Here is a 26429-nt window from a genome sequence, read left to right as displayed (position 1 = left end):
ATGTTGTAATGTAACAAGTTTGTTTTAAAAGTTACCCAACACACATCTAACATTATTAATTTTTTCTATGCATTGAGTGAGCTTTCTTGTCATTTCAGATGATTTTGAACTGTATGACTGTTTGTCGTTGTATGTTGCGTGTTGGCTGGGTTGTTTTGTTTTTCTGACTGTCGTCTAGGGTTGACAGTTTAGAGACTTTGTGTCTTGAGGATGTTACTGAGACCTCTGATTTAAGGTCTGAGAGCATAATTCTTAATGAACATCTATTAAATGAAGGCATGTTTACTAAAAATGCATGTTTTGTGTATTAATGTCATGCAGGGATTATACCCACTTTATAATTTGCAGGAATGTTATTGCCACATTGTGTCAGTACAATATCAAATGGTTGTCATGTTGTCCTCATAATACAATTAATAGTTTTACATACTTATATATATCATAGTTCTCAGCTCCAGGCAAAGTAAGGAGGGCCCCCACAGAAAATCTTGCCTAGGGCCCCCTGTTGTCTAGAGCCGGTCCTGGACATGACACACATTTTAGTTTAATAATAAGCTCACGTCTCTCTTCTGTGCAAGCTTTAAAAATGTTAAAATGCCAAATTAATCATTCAACGCCCTGATTTGATGTCAGTTAGGGGGAGTGCGATGTTTTATAGATACTAAAGTCCTTTCCTGCATTCAGTTTGAATCAAAGTGAAGCTGAGCGCCTCTGACTGTCAAGATCCCAGTTTAGGAGGAGTTTCTGACTCCTGTATCTCTCCCAGGACATTTACCAAAACGTTTTTCACAACGTGAGAGTTGGGCTGAGCAGCAACAATTACTGAGACCCGTGGAGACTTTTGGTCGTGCAAAGTTCGGTCTCCTGGTCAAGTAAACACTTTCTGGGAAATGAGCCAAACTAACAGACAGTTGCCTTGTAGCAAAATTAGTCCAGGGGGGGAGAAAATAAGACCAGGCGACGCTGTGAGCGCTCCCAGCATGACGCAAAAAACTGAAGAAAGTCGCTTCTATTTCACCAAAAACTTAACAGGAAACGGTGCCGACAATGCGGTCGCAACTATTTACGGATTCGTGCACACTGATCCGCCAGTCTGTGACATGGAAAAACAGTGCTGTCAAACAGGTGCTGCTCCTCAGGAGGAGTCGTTAAACGCTGACTGCCGTGTGGGCGACAGCCGCTCAGTTTCTGCCTGCGCCACAATCTCAGAAACAGCCAGGGAGCTCTGCAAAGCCGTGTCCGTGTCGCTGGGACTGACCCTGGAGTACAACGACACCAGTGACATGGACTCTGCTGTCCCCCCATCTGTCGCAAATGACCAAATGTCAGGATTATTCGGAGTCGGTTCCGTCCCTCTGAGCTGTCCCGAAACCCTCGCTGCTGTTGCAAAGTACAGGTGCTCGGAGCGAGATGACCAGAAGCAACTGGTGGAAATGTTCAAAAGTTCAGAGACTCGGACATCTGTGGATGAGCAAAACTTCACACTGTGCGAGGCTGATGACATAACTTCTAAAGAGATAGATCATCTAGACACAGTTTATGCCCCATCAGTGCCAGACAACCTGGAGCACTTCAACCTCGAGAGGCCGTGCAGAGTCTACAAGCCCCCCGAAGAAGCGACAGACTTCGGGGAAGCCATGGAGCACAATTTCTGCGGTTATCAGCCGGAGCAATACGGTGTTAAAGTGAAATCAGAAGACATGAGCGGTGAATCTGCCGGGGCGTTGTGGGGCAGTAATTACACATTTAACGAGAAGTACAACTCTCAGCTTTGGGGATCGAGGCAGCGCATGAACGCACACAGCTCAGCAGCGAGCACCGCGCTCATATGTAATCCATACGAGAGGCGCGCCGTGCGTCCTGAGCAGTGGTACCCAGGCGGGATGCTGAGGCCGCCCTGTCCCAACAGCAGCTACATCAAGACCGAAGTCGGTGAATGGCTGGATGTCGCCTACAACGACACCAGGTAAAATAATAATAATAATAATAATAATAACAATAATAATAATAATAATAATAATAATAATAATAATAATAATAATTATAAAGATACGCGTCATGAATTTCAACACCGTAAAAGCATAATAGGATAATAATATCTGCAATGATTTATATACATCAAATCCATACATTTCTGTTGAAGAACAAAAACTATTATTTAATGTCCTGCTCCACATCTTTGTACTTGTTTGGCCTTCAGAAAACAAAACAAATTGTCTTCAGTGCTCTGTCTGTGGCATCTGCTCAACATCTGTTTGAACACATGAAAGTGTGATTTTATTCTTCAACAGGTCTGCAACTATTTCTTAATGCAATGAGAAAATATGTATCACTGAAAAGTGTTCTTTCCCTTTGCTTTTTAAGTGTAATATAGTTTTCATATCATTGAATTTGTTGGATTAATTATTTTGATAAAAGGGGAAGTAATTGTGGAAAGTTCTGGTAATTTTACAAATCTTTCCAAAGGTTCCTCGTGCTTTTTTAGTGTCAGGTTATTAAATTTAACTCAAGCCGTTTTAACTTTGTATTGTCACCTTTGCATCGTCTCCTGAGTCTGAGTTTGGCCTCCAGGAGTACAAAGGACACAAAGTGGACATGCTGACTGGCAGCCACATTGTACGCTGTGGACACCAGAGCGAGGTCTCATGCAGCTGTCGTCATCATGCCCTTTCTTCAACTCTGGGCTGGTGAATGACTGACAGCACTGTCTGACACCAGCGTCTCTGGCTACTAGAGCTGAGCTCAATACATCCGCCGCAATTTTGTGTGCACAATGATTTACTAGACCAGAATTACATAAGCCAAGAATATAGAGGAAACAGGAATCAGTGGTGGTCTTAAACATGAGAGCAGTAACCAGATGCAAAATCCCAAACAAGGAGCTGCTCCTCCTCCCGTCTCCACTGAGAAACACATAGAAGTGTGACAGCATGGTCTGACCAACCTTTACTGAGCTAACTATCTGCTTTGAATGGAGAGGAAATAGAACTTTAAACTTACTTTGCATTTGCCTTATTTTCATAGCAATTTGCCTTTAGTGACTATTTTGACTGTAGAGGGCGACAGGAAACATGGAAATAGAGAGGAGAATAATCTGTGACAGAGGTCTCCCTCAGCCAGAGCTCAGACAAGGTACATGGAGGTTATATACAGTTTAGACTAATGAGCCCACAGGACGCCCCCAACTGCACAAGACCTTGGAGGGCTGGGAGATCTAACTCTCTTCTTGTTATCAACTCAAGTCCTCAAGCTTGTTCCATGTTACAGAGTAAAACTCAGAGCAGGTTTTTGATCAGGTCCTGCTCCTTATTTAAGTTTTACGCAGCAAGTTATCCAGAAAGATGGCTCCACAGATTTGCATTTCCATAATCTGAGTCTGAGTTAGTCCCTTCCGTGCTGTGTATAACATATCATTCAGCTGTCTTGATTTTGTTCCACATTTTTTCATTTAGAGTTTTTAACTATATCCTTTTTTTTAACTGATTCAAACAGGGCGCATCACAGAGAATGCTAAAGGAGTGCAAATAAGCCTCACAATAATAAGTCAGAGAAATCAGACGAAACAACTTTTCTTTGATTTATTTTAAATAGACAGATAGATAAAAAGTCTACTAGCCCTTCATTTAGATATTCCTGAAATGAGCACCTTTCACTTCGCCTCTTGTTTCTGCTGCTGAATGAGACCCTAGTTGTAAGAATTTGTGCCTCTAAATTATTTGCATAAAAAATACAGTGCAGTTGATACATATGTTGCAGTTTCACCTATAGTCTGAGTGAACTTCAGTATAGTTCGCTACAGAGTACAATGCCATCTGATAAAGGGGGAATGTTTTTTATTTGTTTGGGACACATGTTGTATTTAACTGTCAAAGGCCACATTCGGGCATTTACAGAACTAAACATTTCCTCAAAACTCTTACTTGGAATAATTTTTATCTGTTCATAATTTAGTTTTTTTCCCCTTCTCTTTTTTTCCTCACTCTTCTTTCTTTGCTTCTTTCTTTACAATTTCTTGTTTATATTTTCCTGCTTTGCACCAGTAAAGACGTCAGGATTCAAATCCTAGAAAGAGAAGTCATTTCCTGCAGTTGTTCTACTGAAAAGATTTTAATGTGACTTGCTTGGTGACATAGGATGCTGCTCTTACTTCATACTAAATATCTCAACACCAACTTACAGCACATTTTAATGAAACACTCACAAACACACATTAGTGATACTGTAAGTTTGTCTTTAACAGCCAAGCAGATTTAAGGATTTTTACAGAAGAAAGCAGAGTGAGAAGTGGACTCTGTATGACTAAGATTTGGACTTTAGGATCTACATCTCCCATGCTTAACCAGCCTGTATGTCTGAGCTAATCTGCATCCCATAACCTCAGAAATGAGTGAAAACTATTTCACCGTTTAGTTTCGTGGCTCTTAAGCTTACTTCAAAATTTTCATAGACACAAATTATTCTATCAAATGATAATAATGTGAAACAAGGCTGACAAATTTAAATCAAATCACCCGAAACAAGCAGCGGCATCTCTATGCAAGAAAGAGGTTATTTCAAAGAGTTAATTGATATGTATATGTGCAATGCACCCTCATGCACAGTCATGGGACTGGCCCATGCAGCATCATAGAAAAATAACGGTAATCTACTGCAGCATAATAAACACAAAACAACATAAGTATGAATATTCTGCTCCTCTGTTATGTTAATCAAAGCACTGTGCATAGACAACGTAAGAAATCAGATTTTATTGACCTTAAAGATTAGAAAACAATAAAATACTGAAGATCAGGGTTTTTTTGTAACTTAAAAAAATAGTGGAGAATATTAATGTTTCACATAAAATATTGGTTCAGTACAGTATAATATAAAATAAAATGGCAAAAGTGTATCCGTAGGAAATGTGTGTTTTGTTACTTTTGTCTTGTGGATTTGATGTATTTAGATTTTTGCAATACAATAATTACTGTCAAAAATGCAGTATACAGTGTCTCTTGACATTTCATGGGTGTGAGTGCACATGAATATTGTCACGCTTTATTGAAAATATTTAATACTTTAATACAAATCAGCTAGAATACCTAATTCAAATGCAATCAATCCAATTCAATTTGACAGAATAATCAGGATTTAAGCCAGTGTCTATCTAATAAAATGCTTATTTTAACCACACATGTTGAAAAGTAAGAACAAATGTTTATTTTCATCTCAAGCCCTGACAGAGAATTTAAAAGCAAGTTTTAAAAGTGTTATAAAGGTATACATTTGTAGTCAGACAACCATCCATCTGTAAAGCTCCACTAGTATCTTTCATATCTGCATGCCTCCAGGTCACAGGCCTGCGTAGTTTTAAGTACTCCACACATAAATACCTCACTTGACAAACTGTTTTCTTGTTCTCTGCAACTTGGAATGAATAACAATAGACACTGAAAGTCTGTCCTGGCTGATTTCAAGCTTTAATTGCAGCACTTTTATACGCTTCGTTCACCTTTTGCTGTTCTCTAGTCTGTTCTATGGCTTTTGTATTTTGATCGATACATTATAAAGTTGAGCATGTATATTTTATATTTATAGCACAATTTCAAAAAGCTGTATTGTACTGAAAGCTCTACTCTTGAGCCTCTGTACTGGACTGAAAATACAGTTTACTGGGACAACTGTTTATGAATAATACTGATGATTTCTTTTTCTGAAAAAGTGGAAAGTAACACTAACATCCTTTTTATACTAGAAAAAGGTCATCAACCACACTTTCTATCAGGGTTTAGTGGATAAGTTGTAGATATGAAGTCAGTAAACATCATTTTGCCAAAACAAAAAAAGTTTTCAAGAACAAGATTTATGTGATTTGTGTCAGCCTAGACAACTGCTCCATTACTCTCTATTTAAGCCCAGGGAAAATCTGCAGCAGTACGTTATTCCAAAAATTAAAAAATAAAAAAGGGAGAGGGGTAGGATATGCACAATTATTCACAATAGGAAGGAACGTTTTAATCAGGTCAGGGTTAAAACCGTGAACGTATCTCGCTCACTCATAACAAGTGTACTCTACCAGCTGCATTGGGGATTATTTGCAGTTGCCTTTGTTGATATTGTCGGCTTACTGATCTTGACATGCATATGTTTCACATTTATTTCTGATGGATCTCAGACTATATTTCTCTCGTCAAAATTCATTACCTCAACGCTCATTGTTTAAACTGCTCTCTCATTTTAATCACAGCCCTGATCTTGCTCTACTCAAAGACTTAAAGTCTGACTACAGGCTCCATAACCTATTACTATCATGAGTGAAACTAAATTTAAGATAGTCTCATAGTTTGATAATATTGAGAGATACTAGTTGCAAAATGTTTATTGTAATAGACTTTTATTTGGTCTTGTAATTTCAGTTTCTCTATTTGCCTGAATTCACTTTTTCTCCATTGTCACCTAAAATCAATGAGGACACAGTGAAGGTTCTTTAGTTAAGCTTCATCCTTGTCTCTTTTACACCAAACCTTGATATCTAAGATGCACGTCACTCAGGCAACGTTGTGTCTGAGCCTTTTCCAATCTCTCTGTGTTCAAGGCTGAAGCTTGGCGCTCATTGTGCCCCCCATCAACCCCCCCTCAAATCTTTCCCACACCATCCTGTCATCACGCTCTCTGCACTCCTTAAAGCACACACTAAAAGGCTGGCACATTGCTCTGAGAAGTGACCAGCGATTTGTGGCTACAGTTTCGACAGTTTTTAACAATTTAAAAGCAATTATGGACCTGCTCCAGTATATGACTTCAAGGCTCAGCTTTATTTGTTCCAAAGGGGCTGTTAGTTTCACAAGATAATAAAGCAACAGAATAAAAAAATGTTGAAAACTGGTGAAATACCAAAGCAATGAATAATAAAATACTGTGCAGTGACCCAGTTGATACCACCAAGCTAGAGCACACCAACAAAGGGTTCTAATAGAGATAAATGATGATATCATAGAAATACCAAAGCGATCAAATGTCAGTCATAGAAGATCAGCAACGTGTTTAATCATATATGGCCTCTTTCAAAACTCTCCTGTAGCTGTTCATGGTCTATAAAATTCCTGTTTGATGTTTGACTGCAGGTTTGAGGCCGGCAGAGAGCACATGTTCCCAATGGAGTTCTTCTTCCCACCGCAGAGGACATGCCTGATCTGTTCTGACGAGGCATCTGGCTGCCATTACGGTGCACTCACCTGTGGCAGCTGCAAGGTTTTCTTCAAAAGAGCTGCAGAAGGTAAGGCTAAAAGGTCAAACTTGGGTTCTGAGTTAGGGTTAGTGATTGTATACATATACATATATAGATATTTTTCCCACTTTGATGGCAGTATTCAACAGCTATACCATGATGTATACAGATTTTTTTACATCCAGTTTTACATTTTCCATCACTCAATGATTATTTACCTACAAGTAACCAAAAGTTTCTCCTCTGTCTGTGTAGGCAAACAGAGATACCTTTGCGCAAGCAAAAATGACTGCACTATTGACAAGCTACGAAGAAAGAATTGCCCGTCTTGTCGGCTGAGGAAGTGTTTTGAAGCTGGGATGACTCTAGGAGGTAGGATGGATTAACGTACTAAAAGCTGCTGTAAAAAGAAACAATTGTTGTTTATTTTATCACTGCTGTTCATAACAGCCTCTAACTATCTTATTCTGTGGGCTTATCAGCGATCTTCAGACATACAGGATGTGTACGGTGTGATTACACATTAAATATATACATTTATACAGTATAGACTATAATAATCACGGTGCGCTACATACTATATGAACAAAGCACACTACAGAGAAAGTGAAGTTGTAAAAGTGAAAATATTAATGGTTTCCCAAGACCAAGTACTTTATTCTCTCCACACGGCACATCTTAGCTGGCTCTCTTCAATTGCAGCATCATCACAATAGGGGATGTTACTGATAATCAAGCCCCTGACTGAGCTGCCATGCAATTTAGACCTATTCCATTCACTGCTCCTTACTGTCACCCAGACCTGTTCGTCTTATTAGGCTGTAAAGATTGACATGTAGTGGACTAATTTTTGTCTTGTGTTCAATTTTCACTCTCTTCCATTTTCTCATTCTGGTAACGGTGAAAATTGTACTGGAGGCACAAAGCTCACATGAGACATGTGAATTAAAGCAGCAGACATGCTGGTAATTTTGCCACCAGTCACTGACAAACCCATGGAGGGAAAATGTGATCTAATGCTGTGATTGTCAGTAAAAAGGCACACCTTTTCTAGTTGTGGCTAAAAGGAGCCTCCTTTCACTCATGTTCTCATCATAGACATGTAATTCACTCGCGGCATTTCACAGGAAAATTTATGACAATAATTTGTAGAGGTGGAGGCAAAAAAATTATACATTTGGTCTTATTATCCCCGAGGTTTTTCCTCCAAATGTACTTTGAAGCAATGAAATAGTGATAAAAAAGAAGATTTCTGATTCAACTAATTGGATTTAGATTCATTTATTACACAATTACAAATGTATTTGCAATTAAATAATAAAATTTGTATCATGATATCATATCTGTTATTTGTTTCACTCCGTATAGTTTGGAAAGTCCGAAGAGAGAAGCGATATGCGGGAAATCTCTGAATCTTTGATTACCAGCTAAAATTGATTTTGTTGAGTCTTTTGAGTTGACATCTGTTCAGTATTGAGAAGCATAGTTATTTTAAATTGCTTGAAGGTTTCATTTCGATCATTTGAATTCCATATTATTCCTGGAATCTTATTTACATCTCCAAATAGAAGCGGAGCAGGGAGTTTACTTTTTACCAAACCATGACAGCAATCTCATTTTGCAGAGAGCTGACGAAGGCTCAGCTGTATTTAGATTTCTTGTGTTGAAATGCAAATGCACATATACTGTACATATACTGTACCCCTATATCCATACTGTATTTAGATTAATGTGATGCTTTCTATAACTTTAATACTGCTACAGTAGTGTTTGTACAGGTCGCAACTCCTCCAAGCTATCTTCATTCACTAACCATCCTATAGTGATGTTTAGCTCCTCAGCTGCTGAATGAATTAAAACGGTGTCGGATCAACAGTGTCGTAACAGTTAAAAAACCTTTTACAATTTACGACCTCAAACACCGACTTTCACAAAGCTGCCAGAACAAGTTGTGTCCCCAACCCAAAGTTAACACTCTGGACATTCATCAAAAGCAACTTCAAGTACCGTTTCACTGCCAGCAAGTGAGAGTTTAACTTTTTTAATTCAATGATTTATACAATCTACCGTTCTTCTCCAATTTCTTAATGGAAAAAAAACAGTGTAGTGATGTCTATTGCCAGATTAAATAAATTACTTATTTCAAAAAGGTTTTATTTGTTTTATATTTGTAATATTATACAGTCAGTAAAGTTCACCACATGAAATGATGAAATCTCTTGAATTAATGACCACCGCTCCTCAACTACAGCTACAGTTCAGTGGATAGATTTGTTTTGACTTACCGAAAAAAGGACAGGTTGTTCTTCCATAACTACTAATTGTAGGGTAGAGTTTCCAGATTGCTTTTTTTTTTTTAGTATATAACTATGTAAATAGTTCATCCATCTCAATAGCTGCCTCCTATGACTGAAGTATTCTTAAACCAGGTGGAGGCTCTGTTTCCTGCAACCTGTACTTGTCTGTCACAGAGTCTCTTCTCAGTTCGTCATGCCCCCAAAAAGGCAGCAAGGAGCGCTTCAACCTGCTTTGGGATAGCACTTTGTATTACAGCTCACTAATAACAAGGTAATAATGGGGTCTTGATAACAACAGGCTTGAAAAAACAGGCCAAATGTGTGTTAAGACATAAAGAAAAGCAAATGTTCACCTTGCTTCAATCTCTAATAAAATGTTTAATCTCCCAAAACAGCCAACTGTACGTTAGCTGTAAGATAGCACCTGTGTGCGTGACTGAACTCAGAGCTCACCAGAAACGTTATTAAACATCCGTATTGCCTTCCAGTCTCTCTCCTTTTTCCTCTTGTCTCTGTACTTTTATAATGCAGATTCATAAAGTCCTGGGAAACAGATATGCGCACATTTTTCACTCAAATTGAAATATTTTCAAGTTGAATCATCTTCATGTCAATTCGCTCCACCCCTGGTGAATCAACCCTTTTCATGGCAGACTTGTGAAAGCAGGAAGAACACAGGTGGAATTAATAACGTTAATACCATCAGTTTAGGTGAGCCAGTTCCAGGCCTCTGGTATTGTTCACTCACTGACATGGTTTACTGGGACAATTAAAGGAATGGAGCCATTTTACAGCTGTAACAAGTCAAAATGTGTGTTCTGTCTGAACACACAGCAATGAGGGGACCATACTGTTGTATTATAGCGGCAATAACATGTAATGTTGGTTTAATATCTTGGAAAATATCACAAAGTAATGAGGGAGAGGAGAGAATGTCAATAATAACAAGGTAATGGTATAATAAAAGTATAATAATCGGCTTAGAGTACAGTCAAAACAGCTGGAAAACATGCACAAACATCAGCTGTTTATGTTTTGTTTAACAGAGTATAATCATAATTAAGAGCAGATGCTTTTCATTAGAATTAAGTAACAGATGGTGCAACAGAGAAACTACCATATGCTGTATACTGTTTCCCAGTAAATATCCTGCCCTTAGTTGTTTAGTGCACAGTACTATAAATTCAAATTAAATCTTTTTTTGCATTTTCCAGTTCTGATTATAAGAAAATATCATAAGATTTTATTTAAACTAAACCTTAGTATTGAAAGGATTATCTCTGTTATTATTACACTTTTATCATCAAGGTATTACCCCATTATCACCTTGTTATACAGAGCTCTAATGTAGTGCTACCCACTTTTATTGGTTACAGATCATATAAGTTCATTTAACAATTATCTTATTTTATTGGAAAAACTTAAGATTTGAGTCTTTATGTGGCTTGTACCTGATTGGGTAACAACCACTGGACAGCTAGAAAGTAATGGGAAGTGTGAGGTCGTAAGTGACAGGTGCCTGTGTGAAAAAGTTTTGCCGCCTTCTTTCACTCCTTCTTCCTTTTGGTCCTGCACACCCTTTCAGAAACACAGTTTAAATTGGTGAGCTAATAATATAATGACATCTACAATCTGGAGACCGAAGCAAGAGTAAAAGAGGGTCTGAAAAGGCATATGTAACAAAAAAAAAAGGAGGAAAAAGTGTTAAACTGATCTCCATGTTTTTGTCCAATCAAGCTTGCACCTGGCCACCTAAAAAGATACTTAAGATAAATACCGTGATTATAATGATGATGAGATTGGGCATAGAAGAAAGTGGACCAAAAATGTGAGTGCAATGAGCAGAAAATGACCAAAAAAATCCACATGTTCAATTTGATTTGAGGGAAAATGGGTTTGCAATAGATAAGTCTGCAGCTTGTTCACTGGAGGTCAGTTTTAGCTGGAAACAAGGGTGGTAATGACGCCACAGCTGTGTGCTGGTCAAACGACATATCCCAACTCTTAATACTGACAGTTGACAACATCTTGGCTAATTAATTGCTCCTTTGGAGTGCGTAACAAAGACAATGCTTGAATCCATCATTTGGATGTCTCCTGTTTGTATTGGCTTCAACTGAAGGGGAATCTTAAGGTTAGCTCAACCCAACCTATTTACACTGTACTCTGCAAAGATCAGATGCCTGCCTGTGTCACGGTTGAGAATCCCCGGGAGGAATTTTTAATTAACAATTTTTTTCTCAAATGTTTGTTATCGGATCAGAATTACTTGCAAATTATATTTCTTATATAATCTGCAATTTGCTTTCAACCCTGCTACTTTTGATAGAGACTTAAGTCGTGTCTATAACTGGCAAGTCAATATTGATCAAACTGAACTGAAAAGCCAGGCTGCAGTTTTAATGAGACTTTCTCTACACAGAAGCTGCAAGAGGCAATTGCGTGACGATTACTGTCAGTCAACAGAGAGAAAATGGATTAAAGAAATAATATTTTGCCTGATATTTTATATTTTTTAACCCTTCCAAAGCTAAAACTAGATATATAGTCAAATGAATTAGATCATGACCATTTTAATAGAGGAAGTTGTATACGCAAACTGAACAACAGAAGTGTCTGTTCTAATGGACTCAGCACATTGTACCAGTTTGTATTTGTCAGTCTCACTCCAGCACAGCTGTCATTCTGAAATAACAGGCTGAGCTGAAGCTGAACTGTTCGCAGGTCTATTACTTGTGGAAAGAAAACAGTCAGAGACTTATCATAGTGAATGGTTGGTTGTCTTAAAGAACTGAACATAATGTATTTGGCAGCTGTTTAGCAGAGTATAATTATTCCATTCTGATTGTATCGCTGCTTACTTTACATGGCAGCCTACTCCACTGAGTCAAAGATGCTGCACCAATTTAGTTTGTAAGTGCAGGTTGTCATATGGAGCAGCTGTCTCAGGGTTTTCAGCATTTTTGGAGAAAGAAATTGCAGCGTTGTCATTGCCCAGGATGAGCAAGTAGGTTTTTTTTGTTGTTTTTCTATTTGTTGTTTTGGGGATTTCGTTGACTTCTTATATGCTTTTTGTGCATAAGGAAACACAATTGTAATGCAAAACAGAAAGATTTAGTGAGTTTTGTAGTTTGAGTATATATTTGAAACACTCAGGCAACAAAACCTTCCTTGGAGGAAAAAATGTAATAACGGGGAAAAAAATCATTTATACATCTACACCGGCAAGGACTCACACATGATGACCAGGCCTTTCCGCCAGATGAGGCTCATCTGTTCAGAAGATTTTTCTTTCAAATGCAATATGATTCAATCTCTTTAAAGCTATTAGATCAGTCTGGGTAAAATTGATATTTCCCTTAAAAGGTTACTTAAAAACCACAGTTGCAGACGATTTAGAAAGTAATTCTCGGCAAAGTAGTTTCTCCTGATGATTTGGACGGTTTTCCTCCAATGTTCAAAACATTTAACCACAGCATGTATATGTTTAGATCTCTCTTAGTAATGACAGCTTGAAAGGATGTCATTTATTGATTTTAAATCAAAAGTCCAGTGCGCGTAAATACAGTGTTTGCACGATCTATGATTGTGAGTGGTATCATCACTGGAGCGTTGTCTCTTCATTCCTCATACCGCATTTAGCTGTAATGGTGCAATTGTGCAGTGAGAGATTTTGAAATCAAAGGCAGAAAATCCATCATGTTGGATGGCTGCAGACACAAATCCCTAGAGTAAGGACAGCTGGATTCATCAGTCAAAATCAATCAGATGTGTCAAACTTGAACTGAGGAGACTACATATTTATCCCAGGTTTTATGTAATTTTGTGTCATGTGCCAAAGACATGCAGGTCAGGTGGTGTCTGACTTGTAGCTTGCTGTGTGAGAAAATACCAGAAACAATAATAAGCACGTTGGTTTTGTTTGTTTGTTGCAGCACGCAAATTAAAGAAGATTGGTCAACAGAAAAACCCTGAAGAGGAACATCACGTTCAAGAACCTACAGAGGCTGTCCAGAATATCTCTCCTAAATCGAGCCTGAGCTTCAATTCCCAGCTGGTCTTCCTCAACATCCTGGAGTCCATTGAGCCCGAGGTGGTGAATGCAGGACATGATTACGGCCAACCCGACTCAGCTTCCAACCTGCTCACCAGTCTCAACGAGCTTGGAGAGAGACAACTGGTCAAAGTGGTCAAATGGGCAAAAGGATTGCCAGGTGTGACACTGGAGGAGGTTTTTTAAGCAGTGTTAATGAGCTTATTTATGTAGCAATTGGTGTATGTTGTATTATTTCATCATCATCATTTTATCATCTCACTTTCAAAAGGCAGTTTTGCGATAAGTTAACAAAAAAATGTTATAATTTTAAACCTGCATTAACTGATTTTTTGGCCATTTACAGGCAGCGAAAACAAGCTTTAGGCAAGGAAACACAACACTGACATATTTTTACCTTTAAAGATGATGTGGCAAACTTTTTAGCAAACATATTTACATATCCAGCAGACATGGAGCAACATTACCATTCATTTAGATTTGTATTTGTGTCCACCTGATTAACTCACATCCAGTATTCACTCTCCTTTTAGCTCTGTTTTGGAGTCCACTAAATCCTAAGAGAAATATTTGGCTCATTAGCTGCTAAATGCTCCACTATGTTCACCAGCAGGTTGGAAACTTTGTGTGCTGTTTGGTGCTGAGCAGGTAGCGTCCACTGGGCTTTCAGTTGGTCATAAAACATTCTAATCAAAAGCCGAGCTTAAGAGGTGGGTTATAAGATTACTTTTAAACATATCTGCACATTCAGCTGCTTTCAGGTCCTAAGGCATGCCGTTGGAACAGCTCGGAGCATAAAAACGTAAAGTTTTTGTCATGTGCTGAGGAAAAACTAAAGCACTCATGCCAGAGAACGCGAGGGACCGTCCTAGTTCATACATAGAGCATGTTAGACAAATCGAATGATGCAAGAACATTAAGTTAAAAGACTTTAAAAATCTATAAGAAAATTGACAACAAATGTAAGGCCTTTAAAACAGGCATAATGTGTTCTGTCCCTCTGGTCCTAGTCAGCACTCAAACAGCAGAGTTCGTAATCAGCTGTGACTGATTTATGCACTATTTATGCACATTATTTTCTTATGTATTATTCATGCTGTGACTTTTTTGGGTAGACTAGAATAGAAAGTATTACAATAGTCTAGCCTGCTAGATATAAAAGAATGCATTAGTCTCTCTGTGTCACACTTGCCGCACTTTAACTATATTTTTCAGATGATAAAAAGCAGATTTGGTAACATGCCTCATCAGAGCCTTAAAGTTTAACTCTGAGTCAAGGACAATGCTGAGGTTTCTTGCCTGTCAGCTCAAGGTTTGTCCAACAAAATTTAATTTTGTGGCCAGATTTTCTCTTCCTGCACCTTAGAAACTATAAGTAAAATTTCAGTTTTATCCTGGTTGAGCAGGAAAAAGTTTTGTGACATCATGGCACTAATATCTAAAATACATCTAAAAAGAGCATCAACTGGTCATGTGTCATCAGGAGACACAACCACTTTAAGGATAGCCGTGGAAAGAGATGCTGTGCCTCCTGATGACACCACCATGGTATAACATACAAAAAATAAAAAAGTAGTGGCCCTAAAATTGGTCATTGAGGAACCCCACAAGTTACAGTGTTTTAGGTGTTTTAAGGTGAGAAATGATAGTGAGAGATAAGAGACAAACCAATTAATACAAGCTGTTTGATACTCAAAATATTTTGGGTGGCGTATCAGTAAAAATTCATGCTTTTGGTGCAAAATATGCCATGTTGTGTCACATTTTATGATGCAGATCCTTATAGGTTTCAGGAATCTCCATGTGGACGACCAAATGACTGTCATTCAGCATTCATGGATGGGGGTGATGGTGTTTGCCTTGGGATGGAGGTCCTATAAGAACGTCAACGGCAGGATGCTTTACTTCGCCCCTGATCTTGTGTTCAACGAGTATGTACAGCTCTGACTTCTTAAATCCAATCGTGTTTTCTGAAACGATTTTATCAGGAGATGACTAACATTCTGGGCTCATTATTATATTTAAGATAGAGATAATCCTCATTAAATAAGCTGGTGCTGTCATAAATAATACAGACATCAGTTTCTCTCTGTCTTCATCTCCATCTTTCCCTCATTTACTTCCCTGCTGATGCGCAAACACAGTATTAAGAAGTATCCAGAGTTTTATAAATGTAAAGTAGAAATGGTCGCTGGCTTTTCAGTTCCATGTTCATCCAATTTTCTTCTTAGGTGATCTTTTGTTAGTCTGAGATTAAAGTGAGGAACATTAGTTCTCAGCATAGTGAGTGAAACTGATTCAGATCTGAATATTACTCTTGACAGACAACAGTGGTGAGGTCTGTCCACATATGAATGAGGAGTATTAATGGTTATAACAGCTTAAATCTTCATCAACTTCCACAGATTTGTGGACGTAGATACTGTAAATTAATCTAAGAATTAATGGTCTCTTCTTTAGAAACAAAAGTATTTACAAAAAGGATACGGTACTTTTTTATATTATGGTTTTAGAAAAATATAATTCATTCTTTATGTGTACTATACATTCATGCATAAAGAATTCCTGATTCATTTGAATCTACAAACTAATGCCACAAATGAGTTTGAAATTGGAAGCTTTACAAATAATTATCCCATCTTTACCATGATTCAGTATATTGCAATTTACTGATATGAAAATGTATGGATTTTAGAGGTTTGGTGCTGTTTAATACTGTTTGTACCAAGTTTTGAAATGATTGATTGTAAAAATAGAGCTATGATTATGTCCAGTTTTTGAAAAACCAAACCTTGTGTTATCATGATTTGGGCCACATCAGTTCATGCTTTGGTCATAATGGGTCCAGTTGTGCAGTAATAGATCAGTTATCAATTCATCATTCCATTAAAAGGCAGAAAATCCATCATGACAAATGTGATTTTCCATTATTCAGAAAGAGAACAGTCGGATACTTATGTTTAACCAGAAAATCTATCAAATGATTAAAAAATTTAAACCAGATCGATCTGCCCTTTAATTTCAGACCTGTCCCTAGCTTTATTCTGTTTTTATTCAAGCTTCTGATATCATCTTATATCTAGAGTACTATCTCTGTGGAATCATCTGAGCAGAAAATCACAATAAGAATAAAATGTAACTACGAATAGGTTAGTGTAATAGCCTTGAAACTGGCTTGATCTTAAACTGGCAGGATAAATCAGGACGAGTAAGTGAATGAGCAACGAAACCCAAACTGAAGCTGCTCAGTTTCATACGGGCAGCTTCCAGGTATGGCTGTGTGAGTGTAAGGCACGGTGTCGCTGGAAAAGAGCATTTGTGCTCAACGAACCAGCACTGAATAAATAAAGCTTTAAAAAAGGTTGTTGTTCAAACAATCCATGCAGCCATGTGTCAGACAATATGAGAATTAAGAAAGGCCTTGAATAGTTTATAGTATCTCACACTGATGACACTACTCATAAGTGGATACTTAATCACAAAAACTCAACTTACATAATAGCTCAAGTACATTAAGCTATTTACGTTTAATTCAAGTCAAGTCAGTTTTATTTGTATGGCCCAATATCACAAATCACAAATTTGCCTCAGGGGGCTTTACAGTCTGTGCAGCAATACAACATCCTCTGTCCTCAGACCCTCGATTCAAATAAGAAAAAACTCTAATATATGTCCTGTATTTACCAGATTTTTATGTGCTCATACAAATCTTTTAGTGACACATCCACATAACCAGTAACTGTGTGTTGTTCTTGTTTTTTTCTGGTTTTTCCACATCAAAGTGTGATTCCCTGATGGAAATGTGCATTAGGACAGTGTTTGCTAGCGACTTAGTTATAATTGCAAGTCAGTCAGATTCTTTTATGCATTAGTTAGATGTTTCTATCAATGGAAATATGACAGACAGTGGCTGAAACAATTTACACATTAGTCCTAGGAAGAAAATGGTGATTTTGCTGTTAAAATGCATTTTGCAGCATTTCAGTTAGTTTAGGATGACCTCATTAATTTGTTATGTTAATTAAAGGGCCACTCCAGCAATTTTGTGTTCAATTTCCATAAAGCTGATGGACTTACAAGAGAAATGTTCAGATTATGATTACAGAAAAACTGTTTTTCTCCATAAACCTTGCTAGAAACAAAATGCAACATCTTAGAAACTTAAGAGATTCAGGCTGGTAACATTTTACTTCAAGTATAAAATTTTAAGTGTGTAAACATTTAATGAATGTTTATAACACTATGATGTAGTTATAAGAAGATATATGGTCATTTTAAATGTATTTTAATGGACAGTTTGTTTACAATTATAACTTCTCCTGTAAAATCAAGTAGTTTATATTATTACAACTGTGTTTTACTGTATTGTCATTCATTATCTGTTTTTACACCAGCCTCCACTGACAGGAGAGGTTATAGTTGTTGACAAATACATTAATGAACACTTATATTTGTGTTGTAAACCATTTATTAACTGTTTATATGCTGCTTATAAATGCTAAAAAGGGGGACTTTTGTGTTAGTGAAGTGTTATAGTTTGACATCTTAACAGAAGATAATTTATTCAGTTGTTCTCCAAAGTGTGGTGGATCAGTAGTTCAAAATTGTCAGACTGAATTACAGCTGGTGGAGCCCATATAAAATAGAAAAGGAGGGTGATTTAAGCAATTTGAAAGAAATTCGAGCAGAAATTGTTAATGGGCTTAAAATGCTCCCTGTCATCATTCAAACATGATTCTCACTGTCTCCTGCTGAGCCACGGCTGTCCTTTAGTTAGAGCAGTAAAAACCCTGATGCAGTCATCATAATGAAAGACTGACTTCAGGAGTGACTGAATGATTGTTGGGCTTTATCATTGAAGGAAAAGTGGAGCTGTACTCCCCCTTTACCACACCTGCATAAAACCTCACTACAGTCACACCAGGCATACGTACATTTCTCTGGTTTGCTGTAATTTTTATAAAGAGATATGGCTTCACATGAAAGAATAGATGTCAGCAGTGGTACTTTATCATTTTTGACAGAAATTAGATTTATGTTGGTTTTATAGGTTTGGTGTCACTGCCTTAATTAAGCTTCCTTTTTGCATGCAGTGTGTTTTTTTTTAATCTGATGAAAAAGGCTTTGTTGTGCTGTGAAGTCACCAGTGTCTCTACATTGAGTTGATAAAATTTCAAGCCAAAAAGTTCATCCATCTGCTGACATCAATGAGGAGATTTGAAAGTCGTATCAAAAGCAGGTGCATCAGCTCAGTGTAAAGTTGTTCTGATCAGTGTTTGGTGGTGGGTGTCAGTGCAGAATACCGTCTGTGGTGCCATTTTACCACTTGGATTTCCCCAACATCATACAATCTCCATCACCATCCTTGCAAAAATTGTTAGATTTATCTATCCTAAATATCAACGTAAATCGGAGGAAAACTGCGGTTAATGTACTTTACATCTTTTGCATTTATCTTCTCCAGAAACTTTCCAATAACTGGATTATACCTGCCTGTATATTATATACATACATTGATTTGATTCATACATAGTGGAAACTCTGAATCCGTTTCATGAGAGATGGAGAACAGTCAGCTCTATTTCATATCTCTTTCTCTTTCAATTTGAGCTCCTTTCTGTGGTTTGCCATCAGTGAAATTCCAGTATTAAACAAATTCCTAAAATATGTTTTATTTGACCTTTATCTTCACTGCATGAGAGGAATATGTTACAAAGTATCTCTTTCTCAATAAAAGGAAAATTGAAATTGTTCAGCCATGATGAACACGAACTATCCAATTACCTCTAATGATGTTAAAATATAAATGACTCAAACATTTTTCTGAACTTCAAAACCAACGATAAATGAAGGGAGTGGTGTAACAGAGCTGTGTGTTTTTAACAGCTTGCTCCAGATGTCAAAGGTCACACAGCAGAGATCTGTATCATTATGAAGATAATTCACTGTAAATGTCTCCATTACACTATTAATAGATATGGATCTAACCTCTGACATTCTCCCCTCTTCTGCAGTCATTCATTACAGAATAAATGACCAGTGTGTAAAGCAATTTATCCCTCACCGCTTGTGATCTGAACATTCAGATTACTTCACACCTCATCCTGACCTTTTTTTTTTTTACCTCTGCAGACATCGGATGCACATTTCCACCATGTATGACCACTGCATACGGATGAGGCACCTTTCACAGGAGTTTGTGCTGCTGCAGATCACCCAGGAGGAGTTCCTCTGCATGAAGGCCTTGCTCCTCTTCAGCATTAGTAAGTTTATCTGCAGCTGTCAGAAAACAAGAACTACTTTATTCCAGAAATGGACGTTAATAGCAGTAACTGTCAAGCATGTAGTCAAAACTGTTTTCTGTTTTAACCAGTTCCAGTTGAGGGTCTTAAGAATCAGAAGTACTTCGATGAATTGCGTCTCTCCTACATTAACGAACTCGATCGCCTCATCAGCTATCAGATTACGACCAATTGTTCTCAGAGGTTCTACCACCTCACCCGACTCCTGGACTCTCTCCAGATGGTGAGATGTGCTGCTTCTTATGATTTAACTTGTGTTATGTGTGTTCAGGGGCATCATGCAGGCCATTTTTTTGAGTGGGCACACTGAACCAAGTTGTTACCATTGACTGTATATAAATATGGACGACGCGTCTCCACTTCCCATCGCTATACAAAAGTGAAGCCAAAGTTTTCTGTTTTGTTATTTGTTAATTATGTATTTCAATTTAGTTTTGTGACTTTATGTCATTTTTGTATTTGGTTTTGTTCTTGTTCAATCAGAGGCAGAGGGTTTTTTTGATGTAAGACATGAAAATGGCCTTGTTCGTTTGTTTATGTCAAGTTCTCAATTTAAAAAAAAAAAAAAAAAAAAAAAAAGTGAAGCCAAAATTTCCGGGAGCTACCATCTTGCTTGTGTGACTTAATTTGGAGCCAGAGAATGCACAGTAGAGTTGGGTGGTAGGATGACCACCTGCGGGACACACCCCCTCAACTGTCCAGCCGCATGACGGAGGTTTGAGAGTGGCTGTCAATCATGACGTAACACTCACTTTTTATATTTTCAAATAACTAATTAAAAACAAACTTATCAGAAAAATGAGAACCTGGACAAACATCAGCATGATAAGAACACCTAAAATGACAGAAACCATCTTTGGGAAAAATGTATTCGATGTGTACTTTGATTTTTTAGTTTGGATCATGTCCCATACACTAACATGGAGGGGGCGGGACTTATGACCTATACTGCAGCCAGCCACCAGGGGGTGATCAAGATGTTTTGGCTTCACTTTTGGGACGCTGTCATAACATCCATCTTTAAATACAGTCAATGGTTGTTACCAGTAATTATCTGCTTTGGCTTCTGTTTCAAACCACCACCAGTAACTATCTAGAACTATGATGAATGACAACTATTAACATTATATTGCATTTAAAACTTTAAAATGAAGTTTAAACTTTAAACTCAGGGGTAACATTAGATGGCTAACTAACCAGCACCATTGGTTATTTAATATTGAGGAAAGAAAGCTCACAAACATGTAGCTACTGTTTAGCTCTTGACTCTGTAAAAAATCTCTTCATGTTCATCCCCTGTTTGTAAGACATGTTTCAGCTCTGCAAATTTGTTTTGACAAAAACTATACTTTAGCTACTAATAATAGCAAAGGAAAACAAACAAACACTAATGTTAATTACTTGTGGGTTGTAGTTAAAGCCATTGATGCTAAAGTCACTTTAAATAGGGAAATTCTGCATCTCTAAGTAATTTACAAATTCATTAAAGTTATACTGTTTTATGGCGTGAGCTGGGATTGATTATTCATACATCACACTGTGGTTAACACGACTGCAAATTGGAATAATTCTACACAACAGCTGAGTGGCTCTTCTAGTGCCGCTGCGACTACATAATGCTTTTTAGCTGGAAGGAACCAAGTAGCCTAAACAGAGACGGGGGAGTCTGTGTGTAGAAGGCAGAGTTAAATACATATGAAAACATACAGAAAAATTATTTATGTACTATATTTATAAGGCTAATTAAAAACACCTATTGTGAAGATGGAATTTCTAAAGCCATCTGATCTCAGATATTTGAATGGCCATGACGCCTCTGAGTGTGTACATGTATTCATGCCCCCAACAGGAGGACAATGTGGGGGCAGAATCTGATACCTTAAAATCTAAACTCAAATTCTAATAACTGTACTTCAGGGTAGAAAAATATTAATGAATGTGTTTACTATTTATTCAGAGCAATCCATGTCTCAAATTTTTATCCAAATGTTTTAAGGCAGAGCATTAGTTTAGTGTACCTTATATTTCAGTTATGAGTCATGTTTCCATTGTCAAAACACTGCTTGTGGTAAATGATGTCATCTAATTGTGTTTTTTTCCCTCTTTTTTCTGTTTCAGACTGTAAAGAAGCTCCATCAGTTTACATTTGACCTTTTTGTCCAGGCTCAGTCACTCCCCACGAAGGTCAGCTTTCCAGAGATGATCGGAGAAATAATCTCAGTACATGTACCAAAGATCTTGGCAGGTTTGGCTAAACCGATCTTGTTTCACGAATAGAGGGATTTTTTTAATCAAGAAGTGACTCATCTTTGCTGCCTCCATAAACTTTAACGACGGCTTTGTACTGTTTCCCTACATCTTCAATCTAATAGCTCTTAGCCGTGTCCTGTAATCATTATTTTATTGCATTTTTTCCCCCTTTTAGCCATAATTGAGATTGTTTGTTCTGAACTGTTAAAGCTTTTACCAGTGCATCACTAGTTGACAGCGCTGCTGTCTCTGAGTGGAGAGTTTGTGTTTTCAGCCAGCCCAGAGATGCTACTTTACATACACACTAAGTCTGTAAATCATATTACTGCATCCTAAAAGTAGCAGGGTTAAAAACATTAAGTTTTGCATCTGACCTTCATTATAAATACACTTGACAAGGTACTTATGAAAACTTCAAAAAACAAGAGATGGCCATAATAGCTGATGGGAATTCAATCACAACAAATACTTGTTTCCCATCAACTTAACAAAGTCTGTTTTTATAATTGCACCTTTTAAGTTCCTACTTGTAAAAATTAATATGGTAAATACAACTTGGGAGGCGTTTAAGTGCTAAAGTGCCTTGATGTGTAAATCTCAGATTTGTTTTAAAAAGTCACACAATTTGATTTAATATTATTTTTTAGTAAAGGTCAAAACCTCAAAGCCTGTTCAGACTTTTTCATGGCAGCGTAAATAAACCTCTTTTGTTGCTGTTGATGAAGTGTAACAAGAAAGTACCAAAATATGAGAAGTTAGAATCAAACAGTGAGGTCATTGCCAACAAGCTGCTGAAATCATTGTGTGACATTAAAATGTGTCACTTTTCCTTGTAAAGATGCCTGAGTCATTACTATGACAATCAGTGTAGTTATGGTAGTCACATGTTGCAACTGTAAAACACAAAATATATGTGGAACATTATACTTTGTGTGCTGTGAATCTAAAATATTAGATTTGCCCCAAAAACACTTTTTCCTGTTGAGTGAATGTGTAGCAGTTTTATTGCTGCGGGTGGGTAATTAAGAATAAAGCCCCATGTGTGGACATGTGCTGTCTTAATTACAAACATGCAAAAAACTAAGTAAAGTAAAATCGAGTGTAGTAGTAGTTATTGAAATTGAAATGCAACTATGTAATAATTAATTAAACATCATTGTTGCAGAGTTGCAGAAAATTCCCTCCCAATTGTATTTACTGCGTCTTTAGGTCGTTAGTTTATACTCAATTCAAAGTGTTGCTTTAGGAATTACAGTGTTTCAGAAGTCGGAGGCAGTTGTAGTATATTAGTTTTTCACTATTTGACTATTTGGCAATAAAAACTGTATATCCCAGACTGTGTTCATGCAGTATTAACTTCAAATCAAAATGACCGCGTCCACAGAATACACTGCATGCTCATTGTCACTGGTCTGCACTTAAAAACTTTTCTCACCAGGTTGGCAGCAAATGTGTAGAGAGCTACTGGTCTTGGTGTTATTCATTTTAAAGCATTAACTTATATGCAGTGGGGTAACTTGTTAAAACAGGTACTTGGCATAAGTGAAGTTAGAGAAAATTGGATGTTTGTTAAGAAGTATTTATACTTTACTATTCCTCTGCATAGCTTCACACTCAGTTTTTCTTAGAAACTATAATTAAATATTAAGATAACTTTACAATCCAATACAAAGGTAACTCATTTTTGGTGAATGTGGCATGGAAATTCAAACTGATAATGCAACTAATCTCACCACAGAAATATTGTGTCCTTTGCTGCATGTCTATTTAGATATAATGCCTTTAGAAAATATTGAACCCTCCCATCAGATTATTTTTGCATTTACCGCGTCACAGCTTGAATTTGTGTTTGAGTGAAAAACTTGTACGGACACAAGGAAGAAAAGATGGCACCAAATACAGGCAAACGCTGAGTGAAGACTTGATTCAGACTGCCAGAGATCTCAGAAGCAGAAATGTTACAGCAGGACAACAAATAGAAACTTACAACCAACTCAAAACTGGACGGGCTTCAGATGTACAATGTGAAAGTCCTTGACCACCAAACCTCAGAGATAAAAACCGAGGAAAAATCTATGGAATGCCTTGAAGATAACTGATCACAGACACTTGAGCAAAACTGTTGAATAGTATTAATTCATTGAGTTGGACGCATCTGTGAGTTTTTGCATCAATCAAGGGGGGAAACATAAGGCACTTTGTACATACAACTTGGTCTACATGATGCAGTGTTTAATTTAGACTGAAATAGTGCTCTACTTTCAGTAGGTGACCGATTGACCTAAAATTGTAGAGCATACTTTCTCTCAGTCCAGCTGCTCTGTGTTTATCATAATCCAACAAAAACAAAACTTCAAATTAACTTCTGTGGTTTATTCCGCACCGTTCAGTAATTAAAAAAAAAAAAAGTTTTATAACTCTGTAAATTCAACACTTTTTTAACAATTCCACATTTCTTTGAAAAGCTTGTCGATGCATGCATCATGTGTTTGTAAGACTGTATTTGTACTTCTGACTTTAAGCTTTACAGAAAGCAATGCATGGACGTCCATGTATCTCTCTAATTACCTGTTTATTGAATACTGACTGATGGTGTCATCATCAGACAGCATGATAACATTTTGTTATACAGTGTACAGTTATATGTTGACTGTGACAGTCAGTTTCAGTTTTTTGTAACAGATTCCTTCATAAAATTGACTTCATCTGCACAAATGCATGTCCTCATGTCTTCATCTTGACTGACTTTTCAATAAATGTGTCTGCTGTCATTTTAGGGAGCCTTAAACAGGAACCCAGATTACATATTTTACATTTTCAAAAACAGTAAAAAAGATTCAGAGCTTCAGTATTTATCAGAAGTTTTGATCAAATTAAAAAAAATCTGAATTTCAGAATTCCTTCTTACATTTCCTGAATGCACTGTAAGATTGTTACTCTTTATCCTTCAAATTGATGTTTTTTTATGCTGTTGTAGCTTTATTATGCATTTCACAAGGAGGGGGGGGTGAAGGTTTTACCAGTGGATCTCACACCTCAATGAGCCACCTACATGTAGATGCCCTGTACATTTTTAATACTAATGATTTCATCACACTAGCCTACAGTGTTTGTATAATGTCAATGGACAGTAGCTGGTATGTGCCCAATGTACTGCATATTAACCTGATTCTTTGTACATGCTCCAGTAACTGTATATATTGATTAGTTCAATGTCTGTTTTAGTGTCCGAACACTTGACTTTTAAAGTCATCTCTTGTATGATTTATACCTTTTGTGACCTGTGTGTTTTTCAATATGTATGTTTTTCAAAGGTGTAAAGCTGCATCATCTTTTGAAGGCAATTAAAATAATTCTGACACTCAAGATAGAATTTGTTCGAATTTGTTTGCTTGTTCAAGCTATTTTACAAGCTCTATAAAGAAGTGGAGGGATTTCATCAATTTCCTTGTCTTCTTTGAATAAAATAAGAGATTTGAGCCATACAGAGGTTTAACTTTAGTAGATTTATTCCAATTTGCATACACTGTATCAAAGCTGGGTAAGACGGTAAATTAAACATGGAAAAGAATATATATATATATATATAACAGTTAAACCTTAGTAACACATAAACGTATGTGTTATATATAACAATTGGTAAGCATGATGCCTTTAAAAAGTAGAGGAAAATATTAAACAGCAGTGGTGGAAGATGAAAGTACTAAATATATTTTTAATTCAGCCTGGACATCCGGTAAACTGTGCGCTTGCTTCAATGAGAACACACATTCTTCTGTCCTTGTGTGTGTGCTCCCTTATTTGAGAGTCTAGGCTGCATATTAATATACTGGAGCCCCAAGGTCGTATGAATTGGCATGATATGGACAAGGGAGTTTCCACCGGTCACCGATGTGGGCCAACCAACCATCAAGTTAACCGCTGAGGCTGGTAGTGGACGTGCAAGCTGGTGGGTTAAATTTGGGAATAAAAAGGGCCGTGGCAAGGGAGCAAGGCTCTGACTGGCAGTGAAGGCTGGAATGTGGTGGGAGGGGCGGATGGCAAATCAAATACAATGTCAGATTACATGCAGGTTTTTATTACATATGGAGGTCTGAAGAAGTTCGGCTGTATTAACAGTACTTTCAAACATGTGTTAAGACATCAAACAATCAATACCGTTGTGCCTTTTAAGAGTCATCCGAACACACTGCGCTGAGAACTTTACTAAGCCGCTGAGTGCAAAAGCCTTGAGCCCTATTCTTCCACTTTTTCATTTGCAATGTTGTAGATGACTTTAACATTAACATCTTAACTTTTTAACTAGCATTTTAAGAATA

General features: G+C 37.2%; 1 protein-coding gene across 1 annotated transcript; it reads left to right on the top strand.

Annotated features, from left to right (window-relative positions):
* The first annotated feature begins 697 nt into the window (after nt 1-697).
* On the top strand, nt 698-25476 carry ar (androgen receptor). Its single transcript, XM_042430395.1, has 8 exons — nt 698-1966; nt 7104-7255; nt 7463-7579; nt 13440-13718; nt 15345-15489; nt 19691-19821; nt 19932-20083; nt 21979-25476. Exons 1-8 carry the CDS (start codon nt 891-893, stop codon nt 22135-22137), a joined length of 2211 nt encoding a protein of 736 aa, XP_042286329.1. The 5' UTR covers nt 698-890; the 3' UTR covers nt 22138-25476.
* Nucleotides 25477-26429: the final 953 nt, after the last annotated feature.

Source organism: Thunnus maccoyii, chromosome 13, assembly GCF_910596095.1.
Source record: "Thunnus maccoyii chromosome 13, fThuMac1.1, whole genome shotgun sequence".
NCBI lineage: Eukaryota > Metazoa > Chordata > Actinopteri > Scombriformes > Scombridae > Thunnus > Thunnus maccoyii.
Note: the sequence above shows the minus strand (reverse complement) of the source record. Positions and strands in the feature narration are given on the sequence as shown.